The sequence below is a fragment of the Centroberyx affinis genome, unplaced genomic scaffold, assembly GCF_046629955.1.
Source record: "Centroberyx affinis isolate AG114_WGS23_722 - 3 ecotype Tasmania unplaced genomic scaffold, CSIRO-AGI_Caff_v1 ptg002422l_1, whole genome shotgun sequence".
Classification (NCBI taxonomy): Eukaryota; Metazoa; Chordata; class Actinopteri; order Beryciformes; family Berycidae; genus Centroberyx; species Centroberyx affinis.
In genome coordinates, this window is record NW_027280668.1 from 158,988 (window position 1) to 181,094 (window position 22,107).

Genomic DNA, 22,107 nt, shown 5'->3' on the forward strand with positions numbered 1-22,107 from the left:
GGGAGTCTTTTAAAGTGAAACGAGCCATTCAAAATCCCACTGGTGTCGTTTTATTTTATCCATCACCGCGATGTGAATTACACAGCAGGCAGGACGCAGCAGCAATCCATGGTGCTTGATTAGCCAACAAAGGGTGTGTAGAAGGGACAAAATAACACGTGATTAACACGCGATAAAAAAAAAGGCGTTATGCATCTGAAATGAATCACATGCGGTTAACGCGTTAACGCTGACAGCCCTAAATAAATCACATTCAGTCATTCAGCAAAGCCTCTCTGACAGATGACAATACAAGTCAAGCCCATACTGGATGCTAACAGAAGGGTTTGTACTGTGTGTTTAACCCACATCCAAAGAAAGGATGTTGCCCCAGCAAGTACATGTATTATGTTTATTGTATTATATTTCTGTGTTAGACACAGTAGATCTGTAACATGCTGCACTGTATACAGAACACTCTGTTCTTGGGTTATGAAATGTCCTTAAAGAGACATACATGTAGAGTCAGTGTCGTGGGTTTGAGTCCAGCTCACATGTTGTGATGTCATTTCCTCTCTCCCTCTCCCTCAATCTGTCCTGTTGTTATTACTGTAAACAATGATGAATGATGTTCATTTTAAAAAGTATATTGTTGTACTCTACTGTTCTTTATGGTATTCTACTCTGTTCTTCTCTACCCTACTCTACTCTACCCTACCCTACTCTACTCTACTCTACCCTACTCTACTCTACTCTACTCTACTCTACCCTACCCTACTCTACTCTACTCTACTCTACTCTACTCTACCCTACTCTACTCTACCCTACTCTACTCTACTCTACTCTACCCTACCCTACTCTTCTCTACCCTACTCTACTCTACCCTACCCTACTCTACTCTACTCTACTCTACTCTACTCTACCCTACTCTACTCTACCCTACTCTACCCTACACTACTCTACTCTACCTTACTCTACCCTACTCTACTCTACTCTACCCTGCTCTATTCTACTCTACTCTACTCTACTCTACTCTACCCTACTCTACGCTACTCTACTCTACCTTACTTTACTCTACTCTACTCTACCCTACCCTACTCTACCCTACCCTACCCTACTCTACTCTACCCTAACCCTACTCTACCCTACCCTACCCTACTCTACTCTACCCTAACCCTACTCTACCCTACCCTACCCTACTCTACTCTACCCTAACCCTACTCTACCCTACCCTACCCTATTCTACTCTACCCTAACCCTACTCTACCCTACTCTACTCTACCCTACTCTACCCTATACCCTACCCTACTCTACTCTACCTTACCCTACTCTACTCTACCCTATACCCTACCCTACTCTACCCTACTCTACTCTACCCTAACCCTACTCTACCCTACCCTACCCTACTCTACTCTACCCTAACCCTACTCTACCCTACTCTACTCTACCCTACTCTACCCTATACCCTACCCTACTCTACCTTACCCTACTCTACTCTACTCTACTCTACCCTATACCCTACCCTACTCTACTCTACCCTACCCTGCTCTACTAACCCTAACCCTAACCCTAGTTCTACTCATACTGTGTGTCTCTGTCAGACTTCCAGAAGTTCTGGGTCACGGTGGATAAGTCTCTGCTGTTCTACGAGTCGGACCGCTGCTCTGACCCCTGCCTGCAGATCAGTGTGAAAGACATCGTGTGTCTGGGAGTCAGCCGGCCCGACAACAGCAACAACAACGGCTTCATCGACAGGTGGGACCACTGACTCTGCTGTATTCAAATAACTGTATTTTATTTTATTTTATTGACATAGGGCAGGAGATATTGTCTTTGACTGGGTCTCATCATGACATGAAGCATACACGCAAAACTGTTTTAATAATTTATACAGCTGAAAATTCTAAATAATAGTAGTAGTAGTATCTTAAACCCCTTCATTTGTTCAGCACTTTTAAAAAAAAACATAGTTCACAAAGTGCTTTAACAATCAAATAAAATCAAACATCAAGGTGACAACAAGGTAAAATGATGACAGTAGATGGTAAAAATAGTAATAATAAACAATTAGGTAAAATAAGTGAGTCAAAATCAGTTTATGAAGTCTGCTGGTGACCTTTAACCTCAAGCCTGGCCTAAACAGTGACATACTCACTGACAAATAGATGATGACGTAACATTTAGTTAACAAACTGTATGTCCAGTATTATAGATGCATATTTCCTGTCTTCACTTCAGTTTGTGGAACTTGCTGCTGTAAACCTTCACTTCCTGCTTCCTGTCATTGTCCGGTTGTTCTAAACTGTTTCTGTCAGGACCGGCGCTTTCACAACTCTTTCCTTCTGCTATTTGCAGGTTTTGTGCAGTCGGAGTCTTCTTCATGTTTTTATCCTGCTTCTGTCCTGCGTTAGTGCTGCAGGCAATTCTGTCTTTAACATGAAAGTGTGAAACCAATTAAAATATATTAGAACTCGTAAGCTATTGCCTCTCAAGCCACTAGTGACCAGACCACACCCAAAAATGTCCACTGACCCTCTTGGGTATTTAAAAAAAAAAAAGATATAAGTTGATTTTATCCAAATAAATGCAGTTTCAAGTAAGTTCATGTAAGTTTTTCAGTTAGATAGCAAAAAGTTCATACATTCATTCATTCAGTCTCTGTGTCAATTCCATTAATGGTAATACTTGATTTAATTACAAAAATGATAAATCATTGAAGTTAGAATTAATTCATCCAATTTGATGGAAATTTGTCATACAAGGTTACGGTTAAGGTTTACACACTGAAATGTGTAAACCTTCCAAAATACACCAAAATATTTTCTGACTGCATTCCTTGTAACTTCCAACATCTGTAAACAAAACAAAACAGAAAGCAGTAGGAAGTTTGATTTTAACAATGCCAAAGTATTTAAAGTTCCCATGTAAATCACTTTTTATGAATTTGTTTTAAAATGTACTATGTCTCAGGCTAATGATAACATTCTTCATGATGGTATTCAAATATGTTATTTATTAGGGTAGATGAATGTAGAAAAGCCTAAACTCTGGACCCTGATTAGCAGACAATACCACCAATCAAGAGCCAATCAATACCAGTCCATTTGTGATGCGTTAACTGTCTGTAAAAATGAATTGATTTTTGAATAAATGTACACCTAGCTGCTCAAATGAAGTCACATTTTGACAGCATCTTCTTTAAACAGGCCTGATCAAATGTCTTTATCAGTGCATGGAAATATCAGTTTCCACGATACCGTCCTTTAAATGTTTTAACAGAAGATATTTGGTATTTTATGATCCTTTTCCCTGCTGTTAGGTTTCGTTACACCTTTGAGCTGTACTTGACCTCAGAGAAACTCTACCAGTTTGGCCTGGAGACTCCAGACGCTCTGCACAGCTGGACCAAGGCCATCGGAAAGGTACGACAGCTCAACTCATCCCCTGTTTTTAGTTTTTAGTTCGATTCTTACTTGTATTTCACCTTCAAAGCGAAGACGGAGGCCATTGGAAAGGTATGATGCAGCACTTCCATGACCTAAATGGTTTATTCCCCCCTGGTTTGTTAGTGTTGTTTGGTTTCCACTGTAGTTGAGCTGAAAACCACCATCTAATGCAACGTGTGAACCAGATCTAACAAATCAGTGGTTCTCAACGTGTGGTCCGGGGACCACCAGGGGTCCTTGAGGGCATCCCAGGGGGTCCCCAGCAAATTGATGAATCGTTAAACTTCATTATTTCATTTACAAGAACAATTATAGAATGTAAGAGACTGACTATTTTGATCATAGTTTAACTGTTATCTCTCTACCTACAATACAGATAGTCATGGAGTTCTGGAAAAAATCATATCTAACAGTAAAAATATTCTCAGATTTGGGTCCGAGGGACAAAATCGCATCAAATGGGGGTCCCTGGCCCTAATGTGGACTAAATTATGGGTCCTTGATATGAAAAAGGTTGAGAACCACTGTAATAAATGACGCATTTGTAAAATTACCAGAGAATTTAGCAAATTCCCCAACTTTCTCTGTCTGGAATACACCTCTTTGCTTGATATTCCAGAAATTCCCAGACAAAGAGAAACCATGTGATTAGTCATAATCTTAATGATTTTATGATACTTATACCTTTAATAACGAGCCTTCCTCTCCTCCTCAGGCTGCGACCCCGCTCAGCTGCCACTGCCTGCTGACCCGGGCGTTCGAGCGGGTCGGCCTGCTGCGCTACAAGGCCATGCTGGACCCGCAGCAGTGGAAGGAGGCCTACTTCGTCCTGCAGAAGTCCAACCTGTTCATCTGTCCGGGAAACGACGGAGCGGCCGAGGACATCATCAACCTCAACCGCCTGCAGGAGCTCAGTCAGTGTCCCAGATCCTCACTGTCCTTTACAGCAGCAGGGCTTCTCAACCTCATGAACCCGAAAACAAACCTGTGCTCACTCACAGTTTCAAGTGTAAATGCACAGAAGTTAACTTTGAGACCAAATTATGTTTTTTATGTTCAGTTTTCAAGATGGCAAATATGATAGAGGGCTTTCAGGTGATGAGATTTACACTTTTTTTTTTTCTTTTTTTTTTTTTATTAGTCTTCAAATATACAAACAAATTGGCAATGACAGTTCTTTCTATATCACCAGAGTAAGCTGAGTACAGTATATATGTGTCAAAGACAATAATCAAAAGGAAATAGAGAAAACAAAAACAAAACAAAGAGAAAAGAAATAGTAAATTAAAGGGGGAAAAAAAACAAAGAACAATGTATACATTCCCCCCCAAGGCTAAACAGGTACACTTCAAGATAATGAATGAAATTTACCCCTCTAGTGAATTTCTAAGATTAAAATTTAATATAGACTGTAATTCTTGTCAATTTGTAATACAGAGGTAGAGACAACAGATCATTTATTTTTTCACTGTAATATTACTCATAATTTTTAGTCTAATTTGAATTTATGGATTAAATCTAGCATTGAGGTTCTACCACCATTTCTACTAGAAAATGTCAAAGTTGGAATGTTTATAGAAGATAGAAATATAGAATTTTTAATGAATAATTTAATTAATTTGACAAAATATTTTATACACAAATGTAAATATTGCACAACCCTGTTTAACAGCCTTTAAAAACAAATTAGTAACATCTTCCAAATCTCTAAAATGTATGAAAAGCATGAATGCCCAAAAATTACACTTTGTATTTGCGCAGTATAAAGTTATTTAACTCCTGGAATGTATAGATTTACACTTTATTAACTACAATTCTACGGTGTTCCTCCATGATGGAGACACAACTCGTTACTGACAGATTTGTGACACAAGTGTAAAGCCTCTGTAGATTTTTTACATTGCTTAAATCATCTTACTGACTGAGCAGCAGAGACACTAGACTGTACATGCCCATGTTTCACTGAGATCATCTGTCTGTTCTCTGTTTGTCTTGAAGGTATAGCTTCAGAGAATGAGAACCACGACAAGAAGGACATCCTGGTTTTAGTTGAAAAGGGAAGGTAAGATAAGATGAATTCCTTATATCCATTGGAGGAAAAACAAAACACATTAGGCTACCTGAAGTTCATCATTCAATATTTCTAATATATAGGGGCTTCTGTAAAGGTGTTAATTTCTTCAACCAAGGACTTAAGTTGCAGACTATCCAATAAAAAGTACCATAATTTGGTCACATTTGTGTAAAAGTTGCCAGAATTTAAATTTGCTGCTAACAATCATCATATTAGGGCTGGGCGATAATTCAATATTATCATTTATCGTCTTTCAGTGGAATCATATTGTGATGATATGAAGATTCTAAATTCTAAATTGATGATGACAAGCAAATTTTACTTAAAAACTTAACTTAAAATATTCAAATAATATTCCTACCATACCTCATTTTATGTTTTGTTTGACATCACACCTAACATTACCATTTGGTTCAATGAAATGAACATTAATTTGATTATTTAATGTGATTTTGCATACATGAACCATATCGTGATATATATTGATATCGAGAAAAATCCTTATGATTATCGTGATATTGATTTCAACCATATCGCCCAGCCCTACATCATATCATATTTCCTTTTTTCAAACGGTGGAAACCAAACTGTCTCTCTCTCTCCCCGTCAGGACGCTCCACCTGCAGGGAATGGGCCGGACGGACTTCTCTCTCTGGTACTCGGACATCCAGCGGGCGGCGGGGGGGAAGGGAAACACGCTGAGGGAGCAGCAGCTCAGCAGGAACGACATTCCCATCATCGTGGACAGCTGCATCGCCTTCATCACCCAGTATGGTGAGGAGGAGCGATAGCATCCGGTCATGTAAAGTTAACAAGTCTGAGCGCTAAAGGCTTGGTCACAATGACTGCGTTTACATGGACTTGAGTATCCCGGTTATGAGGCTTATCCCGGTTTTGATCATATTCGGGATGTGGCGTTTACATGGAACACAGAGAAATCTGGTTATTCATATCCCCGTATACATGATAAATACTAGTATCCCGGTTACTGATGACTGCATGCTGTTTGCGCCTGTGATGTTTACAACACAAACCGGCAATTTTGAAATCGTTAATCTGATCTAGCATCTGTTGCACAAGGGAAGCCGATGTCAACACCGCCGTCTTCTGTAGTGGCCAGCGGACGGTGACCAAGCAGCTCGTCCAAAAATTTGTAAAATTTGAAAGTTGCAGGGATCAGAGCCACTTCTTTTGTTTTGATGTTTGGCTGTAGTAATGTTTCTTTAGTATTTTCCACCGTGACCTGACTTGCTCCACTGTGCGTGTTGGAAACCAGTGTCCTGTAGTCTGTAGACTACAGACTTGAACAGGTCAGCATGTCGATGCTTTCTCCCATCTAAACTGCCAAGTATATTAAATTCTTTCATCACCGAAAGACATGTGGCTGAAGCCGTGCCTGCTCAGGTAGTCGGCAGCGGTCAGAAACCGGGATCAGATGTTTACATGCAACAGGATCCCGGTTTCTTTCGGAGTACTCCGGCTAGCATAATCGGGTTTTTCAAAACCGGGATAAGGGCATATCCAGGTTTCTGAAAACAGGATATGATGTTTACATGCGCAAACACAAAAACGGGATACTTCAAAAACCTGATCATAACCGGGAAACTCAAGTCCATGTAAACGCAGTCATTGAGTCTGAGTTTGCCCCAATGAATTATCTTTGTGATGAAAAAGGATATGAGGATAGTGGTAGTCGGCTACCAACCATAGTTCTATTGGCTGACCATGCAAATCTGCAGATCTGTGCGAATGCAAAGGAGCGAAATTCCTTCACAACCGCAAATGTTTTTTATTCTCCCTTTGCATGTTTTTCAATGGAAGTGAATGAGGAGACAAAACTAATTTTTGCACACTTTGGTCCATAGTCTGACCGCGTCTTAAGGCTGATACTGATACCTCTTCCAATACTGTGTAGGGGAAAAATAAGCTTCACCCTTGTGGGTCAAATTGAATGAGCAAAGGTTCAAGAGTCTTCTGTGGATTCTTTATTCAGACCTGCATGGTTCAGTTCAGTGTTCCAGACAAGCAACAAAGAAGTGACAAAGAAAGGAGTGGAGACGGTCCACTTATATAGACCTGAGTAAACAACAACATAAATCTCGGCATAAAGCCAAACCCACAGTTCAGATTTCTTTCAGAAAATTGTAGTCTCTTCCTGACAAAACAAAGAAAATGCCTAATTTCTGTGTGGTACTATGCTACAGCAGCACAATACAATACAACACAATTCTTCATTTTGTCTTTTCATTGCACTCTTCCAACATGGCGGCCTGCCCCTACTGACCCCCGCTAACCATTTTCCAATCAGGAATATAGCATACTTAAGGCTTTCATCATTGTTAATGCTTTTTTCCCTTTCACTGCATCGAAACACAGAGTCACTCTTGACAGAGAGTCAGGATGTACCGTGTTCTGCTGAGTGACGTTCTGAGCATGCTCCGTAGGTCTGGGCCACGAGGGGATCTACAGGAAGAACGGGGCAAAATCCAGGATCAAGCTCCTGATGGAGGAGTTCCGCAAGGACGCCCGAAACGTCAAGCTCCGCATCGGAGACAACTTCATCGAGGACGTGACGGACGTCCTGAAGAGGTTCTTCAGAGAGATCGACGACCCCATCTTCATGGCCGACCTTCACCCGCTGTGGAAGGAAGCTGCAAGTGAGTCACTACTTCACAGGACCTCAAACCGATATATTGAATACTGAACACTGGGATTTTTTCGACATAAAATGGTGAAATTTAAAGATATTGAATATTGGCACAAATATTGTCTATGAGCAGCTTCAGTACAAAAATATTGGTATTGGCCTTAAAAAAAACATATCAGTCGAATCCTAGTAGACGTTGTACAATTGATGTTTTTAAGTAAAATGTAAGTCAAGTCAATTTTATTTGTATAGCACATTTCATACACAGGTAAGTTCATTGTGCTTCACATAAAAAGGCAAAATAAACAGATAAGGAGATAGAATACACACATATATATATAGAGGAAAGGAAAGAAAGCAATGGTTTCAGGGGTGTTTTCATTCAAAAAAGGATTTAGGCCACTTTTGTTGCCTCTGCTCTACACAGTGAATCCATGATGAAAGTTTGGGAGGGGTAGCAGGAAATAGACCAGAATGCAATACAACCACAAGACACCTACAAACCAGAGTGAAGTTAGCTTGATATTGGGTATTTGGTGGATATGTGTTTTTTGACCTTCAATAACTTGTAAAGCAAACAAGTAAAACCACATAGATGAATATATTTGTGATTCCTGAGAGAGGAAGAACAATTTCCAACCGCTGGCTTCAATATTTCAGAAAATCTATCCACAAGCTGACTGTACTGGTCACATATAACCCACAGCTAAATCCAAAAAGTTCACACATGTTCTCTGGGGGTTGTTGAAAGGCATTCTGGGAAACATAGGAAATCACTAACTGAAGTAGAAGTAGACGAGGCAGGTTGAGGGAAAAGTAGGTTCACCAAAGTACACCAAAGAGGTAAATTACACTTAATCAGAAAATAATCTCAGATCAGTGATAAATAACAGTGTAAGAGGATCTGAGGGGAGATTTGTCCTTTAAGGTTGTCCTGTCTTCCCTCCCTCGTCTTCAGAAATCCCCCAGAGGAGCCAGCGGCTGGACCGGTATAAGGAAATCATCCGGAGTCTTCCCAGAGTCAACAGGACGACTCTGGCTGCTCTCATCAGCCACCTGTACCGGTCAGTCACAGTATTCATTATAGTCATTAGAATTAATTTGTCTTTAATTTATCATTATTCATATATTAACTTTGGAAACTGAGAACAAAATCACTTTTATCTCTTGGATTTTGTATTGCGGTATGCAGTAGTAGTGGTAGTAGTGGTAGTAGTAGTAGTAGTAATTCAATGATCCCATCTTAAAGAGCCTTGTAGTAGCAGTAGTAGTATTTATAGTAGTAGTAGTAGTAGCAGCAGTTTTTGTAGAAGTAGTAGTATTGATCCATCTTAAAGAAGCTTAGTACGTTCACATTCATGAATTCATTCATGAACTTTCTTTCTTTCTTTTTCTTTCTTTCTGTCTTTCTTTGTTGCTGTTTCCCACCCTCATTCATCTCCTTCCTTCCTTCCCTCTTTCTTTCTTGCTTGCTTCCTTCCTTTGTCTATCCCTCACTCCCTCCAACCCCCATTTCCTCCCTTCCTTCTTCCCTCCCTTCTTTCCTTCCTCCCTTCGTCCCTTCCTCCCTTCCTGTCTTCCTCCCTTCCTTCCTTCCTTCCTTCCTCCCTTCCTCCCTCTCTTCCTTCCTTCCTCCCCTCTCAGGGTCCAGAAGTGTGCCGATCTGAACCAGATGTGCACCAAGAACCTGTCCCTGCTGTTCGCTCCCAGTCTGTTTCAGACAGACGGTAAAGGAGAACATGAGGTGAAGATCGTGGAAGATCTGATAGACAACTACCTGTCTGTGTTCGATGTGAGTATCACTAACATGGGAGTTATATCACAGTTTATCACCTGATATTGACTTTGTTTCTCTGTTTTCTTCATGTTAGTTCCATCTGATCTGATATGTGAATACTAACATTGCACACATTGCCATATGTTCTTCCATCTATATTCCTGATAATGTGAACAGCTAGTGATGCATACTTGCAGCAATCTAATAATATGGAGAGCCAAAATTACACATTTTGCACATGCATATATTTCTCTAAATTCATAGATCTGTAAATCTGTAAGTAGAGGGCTTTCAGGTGACATAACCCCTCTGGCGGCCATATTGGAGGTCTTCAGCTCTGTGAACAGCTGATTGAACAGACGGTTCATTTCTGATCTTTTCACCGCTGGCACCGTTTGTTTCAGATTGACGAGGAGCATCAGACGCAGATCGAGCTGGAAATCAGTCTCATCACCACATGGAAGGACACTCAGGTACTTTGAGATTTTATTTCTGTATTAATGACAAATAATAATTAGAGGTAAATACTTGTAAAGCGTTTTCAAGGAGTTAACGATGCTTTCTTTACTATTTATTCATATCCTCACTGCAATGACTGCATTCAGTAAATTAGTCTTTTACATCCTACTATTACTAGTACACTATTGAATGATTTGCTCCATCAAGTCAAGTCAAATTTATTCATAGAGTCCTTCTACGACAAGAAGGTACAGACATGTCATGTGGAAATGACAAACAGGTTTCCTAATATTGAAGAACACTACTTTATATATTCAGCATATTCAGAAGTAAAATGACGCTTGGAAATATTATTTTATGCTCAAAGACAATTAAACAATACTATTTTATTGGAATATTTGGTAGCAAAAAACACTTGTAAATGTCATTTTCTTCTTAAAGACAAAAGGTATTCTAATATTTAAGAACTCTACTTCACTGGCATATTCAGAAGCAAAATGACACTGGATTTTATGTTCAAAAACAAAAGGCATACCCACTATTAAATACTATTTTGGGGCATATTTGGTAGCAAACACTTGGAAATGTGATGTTCTGCCTAAAGACAAAAAGGTTTCCCAATATTAAAGAACGCTACTTTATTGGCATATTTTAGATTTTAGTCCTTTTAACCATTTTGTCACAAAGTGCTTTACAGAAAAACTGACAAAAATGGACAAGAGTATAGATAATAAAACAAGGAATAAAAACAAGAGAGAGCAAACAAATCACAAATTCCAAGAAATGCATTTGTAATCCATCAAAAAATTGACAATATATCATGTATTCCATATTTCATCCCCTGTACTTCAATAAGAAGCTGTGGACTTGAACACTGACAGTTTCTTTGTGTTTCCTCTCAGCTGTCCCAGGCTGGTGATCTGATCATCGAGGTTTATCTGGAGATGAAGATACCAGACTGCTGCATCACTCTCAAAGTAAGTCATGGGACTAACGCTCACCATTAATAATGAGTGTTAACGGGCTAATGGACGTTAATGGAGTCAGCAATGCCAGCCTTTCCTTGTCCTGCAGGTTTTTGTTCCATCTTTACTCTTAACACACCTGATCCAATTAAGAGCTTAATGCTGATTGGTTGTGCAGTGGAACCAGATCTACCTTAACAGGGTTTGCATGAAAGTGTTTCGCCCCTTATTTTGGATCAGCTGTGTGAGAGTACAGATGGAACAAAACGTTGCAGGACAGGGGGAAGTCGTGGACTGGATCGGGAAACACTGCTGTACAGGTAAACACAGAGCTGATCAGTGTTTCTGTGCTCCACTCTGTACGGTGGTAGAAGTTCATTCCCAGGTGTGTTAACAGATGAAGACAGTTTGCTGGAGATGTGGGGGATGATCACGGTACACTTATTCATTTCTTATGGGAATGTCCCAAAGTACAGACCTTATGGTGTGCTAATCATGAAAATATAAGGCCGATCATAGGCCAAGATATTCCTTACACACCTAGTCTATATGTTCTGGGGGATCCATCGCCGCTAAGCAGCCTCCCTTCTCCTCTAGCCGACTGGATTCACACAGCAATTATGTTGGGTAGGAAGATCATTGTTAAAGAGTGGAAACCAGCACATGTATGGTTCTCTCAGCTTGGAACTGTAGCAGCTTATGAGAAGTTGTCTTTTAGGATTAATAATCAGGTAGATGGATATAGTCTGAAATGGAACAGATACCTTAGTCACATTAAAGGCTCTTGAAACCTCTCACAGTCAGGTAACAGCCCTTTTCTTTGCAATTTATTTGTATTCCCTAACACATTGAATATGCTTCACATTGCTATGGCCCTTTTTTTTTCGTAATTATTTATTTTGTACTCTATTATTTTGATGTTTTTTTTTTTTTTTTAAATGTATGATTTAAGTTCTTTTCTCTGTTTCTACAATTGCCCATTGTTTAAGGTTGTTATGTCTGTTTAAAAACCAAATAAAGTGTTGATCATAAAAAGAAAACAAAAAACAAAAAACAGAGTAAGGCGGTTAACTTGTTAACTCGTCCCTCTGCCCGTCAGGTTTCTCCCACCATGTGTGCAGAGGAGCTGACCAACCAGGTTCTCTACATGAGGAACGTCCCGGCCGGAGACAGAGACGTCTGGATGACGTTCGAGGCCATCGAGGACGGACAGCTGGGTGAGTCCACAACACAGTCCATCACACTTTACCCATGATGCACTTCTGTTGCTGCAAACTACATTCAGAGCTCTATACACAAGGCACACAAGGCTGCGTTGAGATTAAACTGATCAGGCATGGTTATTGATTATAGTAATATATCGTTTTTGTTGAACCTTTGATTCACTGATGACATCTTTAAATCATGGAAACTTGATGGGTTCCAAACAGGTTCAACTTTATTTGTTCTGTAAGTGTGCGGTCGTTTTTGCAGCAAGGTACAAAAAAGGACACAAAAACATTAAACCGAAAAGATGTGAAACAAAAGGTTAGATCTGCAGCATTTTACTCAAAATAGCGTCTTGCAGAACTGAAATAACTGTGGAAAACAGGCAGCAGTTGTATTTAGTTCTGGCAGGCAGTGCTGCTCAGATTAGATTAGAGAAGTAGGAGAAACAGAAGGAAATGGAAACTGGGAGCCAGCTTCTGTTTGACTGCTGAGGAAGACTTTGAGTTCAGAGTCAGTTTCTTGTGATTTGAACAAAATGTCTGAGCATCTGAGAGTGAATACAGTGGAAATAAGTAGATGTTAATGGTTTTCTTCTCTTCAGATCCTTAAACTAAAAATAATGGCTGTCCAGCCTTTTATCAGTCATTAAATCTCTTCATCTTTATTTCAGAGTATTTTCTGGCAGTTTAAAGCCCAATTAACATATGCAGCTTCACCCAGAAATCAGGAAATTTTCTGTGTCAGAGGTGATGTGTGATATTCCAATATTCATTATTCCGTAAAAGTAGATCCGGCAAATTCCCCCGTCAAGAGCCGCACCCTGAAGGTTCTATCAGGTTCTATCAGGTTCTATGTGTGTGTGAAGGGGGTTTGTGTTGTTCTTCCTGTCCCAGAGCGTCCGTTACACCCCAAAGAGAAAGTGCTGGAACAGGCGCTGCAGTGGTGCAAGATGGCCGACCCAAGCTCCGCCTACCTGGTGGTGAAGAGAGTTCCCAAAGGAGAGGGCATCAACATCCTCACATGTAGGTCCAGGAATACACACACACACACACACACACACACACACACACACACACACACCTGTACCTTCATTGTCTTACATTCTTCTCCTCACTCCTAACCCTAACCAGAAACTAATCCTAATTCTAATGTTAAAGTCCCAATGAAACAGCATTTTGGGAGCATCTTATTTCCTTAATGTGATGTATTTCCTGTTGGAGGGAGGGATCAATCAAAAGTGTAAACCAATGGGAGATCAGTTAGGGAGAGAAAGGCAGTTTGATTGAATGGGATGGGCGGGACTGTTCAGTTCTTCAGTTCTGTGATGTTTTATTTTATTGTTGTCCAGCCTACAAGAGTGAGCTGCTTCGTGATGATGAAAGTGATAATAATAATAATGACAGAAATGATGAATATTTGCTTCTGAAACGTTCTGTCCAGCCTACAAGAGCGAGATCATGAAGATCGGCCTGCTGAAGTGCCGGGAGGAACCTCCCAAGCTGCTGCAGGGGAACAAGTTCCAGGAGAGAACCTTCCAGATCCGAGAACACAAGCTGCTGCTGCTCAAGGACAAGAAGGTACAGACATGTTCAGACATGTGGGAATATGACAAACAGGTTTCCTAATATTGAAGAACACTACTTTATTGGCATATTCAGAAGTAAAATGACACTTGGAAATATTATTTTATGCTCAAAGACAATTAAACGATACTATTTTAATGGAATATTTGTTGGCAAAAAACACTTGGAAATGTAATTCTCTTCTTAAAGACAAAAGGTATTCTAATATTTAAGAACTCTACTTCACTGGCATTTTCAGAGGCAAAATGACACTGGATCTTATGTTCAAAAACAAAAGGCATACCCACTATTAAATACTATTTTTGGGGCATATTTGGTAGCAGAAAAACACTTGGAAATGTGATGTTCTGCCTAAAGACAAAAAGGTTTCCCAATATTAAAGAACGCTACTTTATTGGCATATTTTAGAAGTAAAAGGACACTTGGATTTTATGCTCAAAGACAAAAGATATACCCACTATTAAACAATACTACCGGTACTTTATGGGCATATTTGGTAGCAAAAAACACTTGGAAATGTGATTTTCTGCTTAAAAACAATAAGGTATTCTAAAGGGAAATAATTGTATTGCCATATTAAAAAACAAAGGACACTTTTGTTTTGAAAATCACTAGATGTGATTTTCTGCTTAAGGCTCTATAAACTAAACCTCCCTGGAAACATTAAGGCACCAATCTGTAATTTCATCATGCATTGCCCCCCTTTTTATAACACTGTCTCCAGTATTGTCTTTGTTTACAGTACATGGTGATTTATTGGATTGCAGATTGTTTTTCACTTTGAATTTGATTGTGTTTATTTATTAATTGATTGTGTTTTTGATGAAATGGCTGACAGAATGTGACGGCTGGACACGAGTCTGATGTGAATGTTGAAGCTGTAAAAACACTAAACTGTCCTGTATGTTGAACTTTGACGGATTAACACACTTCCAAAAGGCTTATTTCACATCAGAGTCAAGCTCTGCATGAACAAATGTCAACATATAATACCCAAATTATAGATGGTGAAATATATTCTGGAGCGGGCCCGGCGCCACGAGGGGGGCAGTTGTATTTTCTGTCCCCCCCAGTTTAAGTGTTATGTACCCTATAGCAGTGATTCTCAACCTTTTTCACATTAAGGACCCCAAATTCAGTCCACATTAGGACCACGGACCCCCATTTGATGAGATTTTGTCTCTCGGACCCAAATCTGAGAATATTTTTATTGTTCGATATTTTTTTTTCCCGAAATTCCATGATAACAGTGAAACTACAATCAAAATAGTAATTATTCTACATTCTCTAATTGTGTTAACTTCTTGTAAATGAAATGATGCTGAAGTTTAACAAATCATCAATTTGCCTGGGGACCCCCTGGAACTCCCTCAAGGACCCCTGGTGGTCCCCGGACCCCACGTTGAGAACCACTGCCCTATAGAAACATAGTGCTGTTATTTCAGAACCAAGGACAGGCAAGAGTTGTCAATTTAGCCGGTTTATTTTTCTGCTGGTTTGGCATGTCGGGGACTGAATGGAGCGGAGGAGAGATGGACAGAACACATCACTTCGGTTCAGCCTGCTTTTCCTGGTTGTAAATAGAACTTTCGGCCCTAATTCTATTTTTTCCATTGTAGCAATCCACAGAATGGAAACGACAGGGAAGTGAAGTTTCGGTCAATGACAGAGAGAGAGGGAGAGAGAGAGAGAGAGAGAGAGCTGCATGGCATGAGCAGAAAGACTTTTTTTCTTTTTTTTTTTTTTTTTTTTACTTAATGACCCTGACACTGTTGGCTATTATTTTGTTGATTTTAGCAGTCATCTAATCGTTCATAAATTCTATTATTTTGTGTAGACCTTCGTTCCGACTGCTCCGATTCCATAAATTGTGCGAGGACACTCAGGTTTAATACCGGCTTCACCACTGCTGTGAAATAAATTTATTATTTGATTTTGAAACGGTAATCTTTCTTGTGTTGTTGTTGTTTAGCCTTTCAGAGGCTATTGCATGGTTAAATCAATGAATTTCATTAAACCTACCACCAGACCAATTTTAGGTGGTGACCTGGCAATCTGCCCCAAATATTCCTATTTCATATTATGGCCATGACGCACAAAGACATGGAAAAGGTAAGGTGGGGAATTGTTCGCATCTAGTTAAAACGCCAGCATACTGCCACCCGCAGGATGAAAAAAATGGGCATAAATAGGCATAGCAGGATGATAACCTACTGTTTTACTATATAAAAAGATTTGTCCCCTCGCCATTTTTAACTGCCCCCTCAGTCACTTCATCCTGGTGCCGGGCCTGTTCTGGAGTGTGTTTTTAATGCTAGAATTTGTTTCTGCTCTACATCCCTCACTGATCTTTGTTCCTGTGCAGAGCATCAAGCCGGAGAAGGAGTGGCTTCTGAAGTCCATGAAGATCTACATGGGGATCCGCAGGAAGCTGAAGGCTCCGACGAGGTGAAGCCAGCTGAACCTCACACTGAATAACAATGTGTTTACTACACCAAAGATACAATTATTGTTTGTTTTCATGTGTTTTTTTTCACTGCAAACTAAACAAAATAATAATAACACTCCATATAATAAAGTGAATATTTTCTGATCAACTAAAATGATGTTTCCGTGTGCAGATGGGGCTTCACAGTGATGTCCGACAAACACCAGCTGTAAGTTTTTCTGAGTTTTACAGTGTTGTGTTCAGTTCAGTTTGGTTCTATGGAGCCCGGGAGTGGCCATGTGGAGAAAAATAATTTATGTTGTGGCCACGATTTACTCTAACGAACATTTTGTTCCCTCAATTTCCTCTTGACGTGCACAAATTGCCAAAACGAGCCCTCGAAATAGTGATATCGTGCTCTCGATATATAATCTCAACACCTGGTCTGATCTGAACACCTGATCTGATCTGAACACCTGGTCTGATCTGATCTGACCTGATCTGAATACCTGGTCTGATCTGATCTGAACATCTGATCTGAACCCCTGGTCTGATCTGATCTGAACACCTGGTCTGATCTGATCTGATCTGATCTGAACACCTGGTCTGATCTGATCTGATCTGATCTGAACCCCTGGTCTGATCTGATCCGATATCCATGCATTCTTCATGAGCTTATAAAGAGTCAGAGCACATATTGGTGATCATGTTTAAATGTGGCCTGTCCTGGGTGTGTTGCAGCACCTGATTGTGTTTTCATGGCCTGAAGGTTAAGTGGCTAAATATGTTGCAATATTTGGGGGATTTGCCTATTCAGTGTAAACAGACAATGGATATTAACATACCAAATCCTTACTAGGCCTATCTGCAATACCTAAAAGGTTCCTAAGTTGCATTTTGTCCTAAACTGCACAGTTTAATGAAATCGAGGGAAGGAAAGGTAGGGAGGGAGGGAAGGTATCTCATCATCTCGTTACAGTAAATCGTGGACTCAATATAACTTTTTTCTCTCCCAGTGGCCACTCCCGTACAGTTCAGTTTTGACCAAAACAAAATAACTTCAGCTGAAGAGGAAAGAGAATCAGATTGACTGTCAGTGTGTCTTTTAGTGCTGTTGTTTGAATGCCTGTGTGTGTGTGTGTGTGTGTGTGTGTGTGTGTGTATGTGTGTGTGCACAAGCGCGTGTATGTGTGTCAGACTGTCTGTGTGTGCAGTTTCAGGAATGTCTGCTGTCAGCTGCTTGTGGTGAATAGAAGTTTGACCTCTTCTTCTTCTTCTTCTTCTTCTTCTTCTTCCTCTTCTTCTTCCTCTTCCTCTCCTCCTTCTCAGTTATCTGTGCTGTAACTGTGAGGCTGACCTGTGGGACTGGATCACCAGCTTCCTCAAAGCCCAGGTGAGTTGACCTCTGACCTTTTTATTTATCTGTGTGACGTACAGACAGTGAAACTCTGTGGCGCCCCCCTCAGGCCAATCAGTGCATTATTTAAAATGGCAGAAAGCAGCAGTGAGATGCTGGGTGTCATTGGGTTTTCTTAACTCCATGATCCCACTTACGGTGCTTCATCCTTTTTCAGGAAGCCCTTTAAAACTCTTCACTAGCAACCACAGAACATTAGATCCAACCTCATGCTGTGTTAACACCTTTTAACCAACGTCTTTCCTAATCATTCTCACAATTGCAAGATTGAGCATCGCACCATGTTGTGGTTATGTGCCAACTTAACATAAGCTGTGGTTCTTGTGGTGGGGTTGTGGGGTGGTGCATTTGTCTGAGATGGGGACGGGGCAACAGCTGGTGCTTGGTAGGTGTGTGTTTGTGTGTGTAGATACTCTCAAAACTAAACTCCTGAACTCTGAATTGGGAACTCTCGGCTCTTTATTATAGTCTCACCCATTCATTTTCTATGGCTGCCCAGATTTGACCAGAAACAACACAGATGTCCGTAGTTTAAATAAAACACTATTCACTAACAGTTGTGAACATTATTTTTTGTATTCTGATGTGGAGGATGACATTAAGCCTTTTGACAATCTGATAAAAGAAACCATATGGATGACAGCAAAAAGTTGTAAATTCATCATGTTCAAGTTCTTCATGATCCGTTTGACCGTAACACAACAAGAGAGTTCAGATGAGATGTTCAGGTCAGATCAGATCAGATCAGACCAGGTGTTCAGATCAGATCAGACCAGGTATTCAGATCAGATCAGATCAGACCAGACCAGGTGTCCAGATCAGATCAGATCAGATCAGATCAGACCAGACCAGGTGTTCAGATCAGATCAGACCAGGTATTCAGATCAAATCAGATCAGACCAGGTATTCAGATCAAATCAGATCAGACCAGGTATTCAGATCAAATCAGACCAGGTGTTCAGATCAGGTGTTCAGATCAGATCAGGTGTTCAGATCAGATCAGATCAGATCAGATCAGACCAGACCAGGTGTTCAGATCAGGTGTTCAGATCAGATCAGATCAGGTGTTCAGATCAGATCAGATCAGACCAGACCAGGTGTTCAGATCAGATCAGACCAGGTGTTCAGATCAGGTCAGACCAGGTGTTCAGATCAGGTCAGACCAGGTGTTCAGACCAGACCAGGTGTTGAGACTGAGTGTGTCCCTCCCTGCAGAACGATGACCCCTGCCCCCCGGTGTTGAGGCGTCACTCGTCGTCTGATATCTCCAAGCAGAAGTTCGGCACCATGCCGCTCGTCCCCATCAGAGGAGACGAGAGCAACTCCACCATGCTGTCCGCCAACCAGACCCTGGTGAGCCGGACAGGAGTGATACCTCTTCACTTTGCACAAAATATCACATGATTGATATCACATATTATCTCTGATCCACACAGCCTGTTTCTGTTCTGCTCACTGCACAAAATATCCATGTAACATGTTACTTAATCTAGTGTTGAGTCTAATAAGGAAGACAAGGAGTCAATCTTTAACTTTGAATTTTTCATTTACTTAGTTTAGCATTATGTTTTACCTTTTTACAACATTTTAGGTGCTTTAACACAGATAAACAGAGGCAGATACATGTCAAATATTCACAAAATATCCATTTTAACAGCTCATTTAGTCTTTAGATTTAGAAAATCATTTCAGTTTTTTTCAACAGAAATCACCTCCTTTCAAACATTTCCTTCAATTAAGTGTCATTTTCTTGATACGAGGGGGATGATCCATCTTATTCTGCCTTGTTTCCAGGCTTGTTTCTAGAAAATTCCTAAAACAAGTGAAACTGTGTTGAAAACGAGTGCAATAACTTCACCTGACTGACAAAATCCTGCACTGTTTTCAAGAATAAGTTTTTCAGATATAATATGAGAATAAATGATGGGACATGTTTTTTCAGTGTTGTGTGCTGTTGTGTTTCTCCCCATATTTGAGAGAAGAATTCACTTTCCACATTAAAAATACATTAAAAGAAAAATTCTTAAGAAAATTCTTAAAATCCCATGTACAGTATGAATTCAAGTTTTAAAGTTTAAAGAAATGTTCAATTTTGACTGAATTATTCCTTTCGGGGGGAAAGTGCAGTGAAAACAGGACAGACAGATAATACAATAACACAGCAGTCTACACTCAAATGTCACACACACACACAAACACACACACACACACACACATTCACATTCACACAATACACACACATTACATACAGCTGTATAAATTGCGTTGCAGTCCAGCAGTGTGTCTCATGTCTCTCTGTCTCTCCCTGCAGAGGAAGCTTCACGCCAGACGGACTCTCTCCATGTTCTTTGTGAGTATTTTGGTGTTTTGTCTCTTTTGTTTTCATCTGGACAGTTTTCCATCTTCCTGTGACGTCATCAGACCCAGAGGATCAGGAACCAGCAGGACCGGTTCCTTTGATATCAAACCAAGCAAAGATATTCTTGTAGCTGGAGGGAGAACAGCAGGAATTGCTCCTGTTGAAACAAAAACCGCCAAAAACCAAAAACCATCCAGAAACAAAACAAATCCTCCGTAACGCTGATTTCCTTTCCCAACACATCTACTGTCAGGGTGCTGTGACCTCTGACCTCTGACTACCTTACTGTTGGTTGCTTATAGCGATGGGACGAGGAGAGGAGACAAGGAGAGGAGAGAGGAGAAGAGACAAGGAGAGGAGAGGAAAGGAGAGGAAAGGAGAGGAGAGGAGAGGAGACAAGGAGAGGAGAGAGGAGAGGAGACAAGGAGAGGAGTGGAGGAGAGAGGAGAGGAGACAAGGAGAGTAGAGGAGGAGAGAGGAGAGGAGACAAGGAGAGGAGAGGAAAGGAAAGAAGAGGAGATAAGGAGAGGAGGAGAGAGGAGAGGAGACAAGGAGAGGAGAGGAGAGGAGAGAGGAGAGGAGACAAGGAGAGGAGAGGAAGAGAGGAGACAAGGAGAGGAGAGGAAAGGAGAGGAGAGGAGACAAGGAGAGGAGAGGAGGAGAGAGGAAAGGAGACAAGGAGAGGAGAGGAGGAGAGACAAGGAGAGGAGAGGAGGAGGTTATAAATTCTAGTTCTGTTTATTTCTGAGACTCAAATCTTTCCAGCGATGCCATTGGCTGCTAGAATGTAAACAACAATTTAAAAATGTCATTACAAAGTGACAATAATATAATTTGGATGGAGAGCTTGTGAAACTGTGATGGTCAAGAGTCTCATTAGTGATTACTACAGCAGAATAACATGGAGCTGATATCACCATTCATGTTCCTGACACAGCAACAACGGATTGACACAGTTTTGTATCACGATATATTGAATTTCGATATATTGCATCGAATTGTATCATGAGATAAGCATGCTGTCCATCCTGACTCCAGAACATCCCAGGCACTTTCTCCAGGTTTCCCAAAACCTGGATCAGAGCTTTTCCAGGCTGCAACTTTCCCTTAAAGGTCCATATCCTCCACTTTTCAGAGTTTTATTTTCTGTGTTGAGGTCCATTCAAAGCTGTGTGTGTGGTGTCATGAACCAAAAACACTCTGAGTCCATTTTTCTAGCATCTCTCTGAGCCTTACCAAGAACAGGCTGTTTCTGTCGCTGTGTCTTTAAGGCTCATTAATATTAACGACCCCTCTGTTCCGATTGGCCACAGCGCCGGCAGAACAGGCAGCGACAGGTAGGGAAAACTCTCCGGTAATAAACAATGACAACCGCTCAACCACTTTGAAAAAAACACTTTGTTAGTCTATTATTTCTTACAAAAATGCTAATGAGCGAACCTTTGTGACGCCACAAAGTTACGGAAGTCCAAACGGCTCGTTTAGAGGCTCGCTGCACTAATATGGATTGTGTGGATTTAGTTGGCGACCGTGCGTTTTGATACTTTCACCATGTTTAGATAGACCATCCAACTCCTTTATCATCACAGAGGCAAGGGGAGTCCTGCTTTACATGATGTGGACCTTTAATATTCACAATATTATCCTGTAAATTCCCCTTTCTAGAAATTTCTAGATTTCCATTGAAACAGAAACCATTGGAGCCTCTGCTGCTGGTCTCAGGTCAGCCTCCCTGCAGAGACCCTGAGTGCTAAAACCAACGCC

At 40.6% G+C, this 22,107-nt stretch overlaps 1 protein-coding gene across 1 annotated transcript in view; it reads left to right on the forward strand.

Moving 5' to 3' along the window:
- arap3 (ArfGAP with RhoGAP domain, ankyrin repeat and PH domain 3) overlaps nucleotides 1-22,107 on the forward strand; it is a 74,053-nt gene that overhangs the window by 47,523 nt on the left and 4,423 nt on the right. The window contains exons 17-34 of the mRNA XM_071533746.1: nucleotides 1,581-1,734; nucleotides 3,299-3,401; nucleotides 4,141-4,339; nucleotides 5,424-5,487; nucleotides 6,110-6,273; nucleotides 7,944-8,156; nucleotides 9,105-9,210; nucleotides 9,791-9,938; nucleotides 10,328-10,396; nucleotides 11,285-11,359; nucleotides 12,447-12,564; nucleotides 13,450-13,578; nucleotides 13,997-14,133; nucleotides 16,505-16,587; nucleotides 16,761-16,796; nucleotides 17,897-17,960; nucleotides 19,200-19,337; nucleotides 20,296-20,334. Of these exons, the coding sequence (XP_071389847.1) occupies nucleotides 1,581-1,734; nucleotides 3,299-3,401; nucleotides 4,141-4,339; nucleotides 5,424-5,487; nucleotides 6,110-6,273; nucleotides 7,944-8,156; nucleotides 9,105-9,210; nucleotides 9,791-9,938; nucleotides 10,328-10,396; nucleotides 11,285-11,359; nucleotides 12,447-12,564; nucleotides 13,450-13,578; nucleotides 13,997-14,133; nucleotides 16,505-16,587; nucleotides 16,761-16,796; nucleotides 17,897-17,960; nucleotides 19,200-19,337; nucleotides 20,296-20,334 (2,039 nt within the window). The remainder of the gene's footprint in view (nucleotides 1-1,580; nucleotides 1,735-3,298; nucleotides 3,402-4,140; nucleotides 4,340-5,423; nucleotides 5,488-6,109; nucleotides 6,274-7,943; nucleotides 8,157-9,104; nucleotides 9,211-9,790; nucleotides 9,939-10,327; nucleotides 10,397-11,284; nucleotides 11,360-12,446; nucleotides 12,565-13,449; nucleotides 13,579-13,996; nucleotides 14,134-16,504; nucleotides 16,588-16,760; nucleotides 16,797-17,896; nucleotides 17,961-19,199; nucleotides 19,338-20,295; nucleotides 20,335-22,107) is intronic.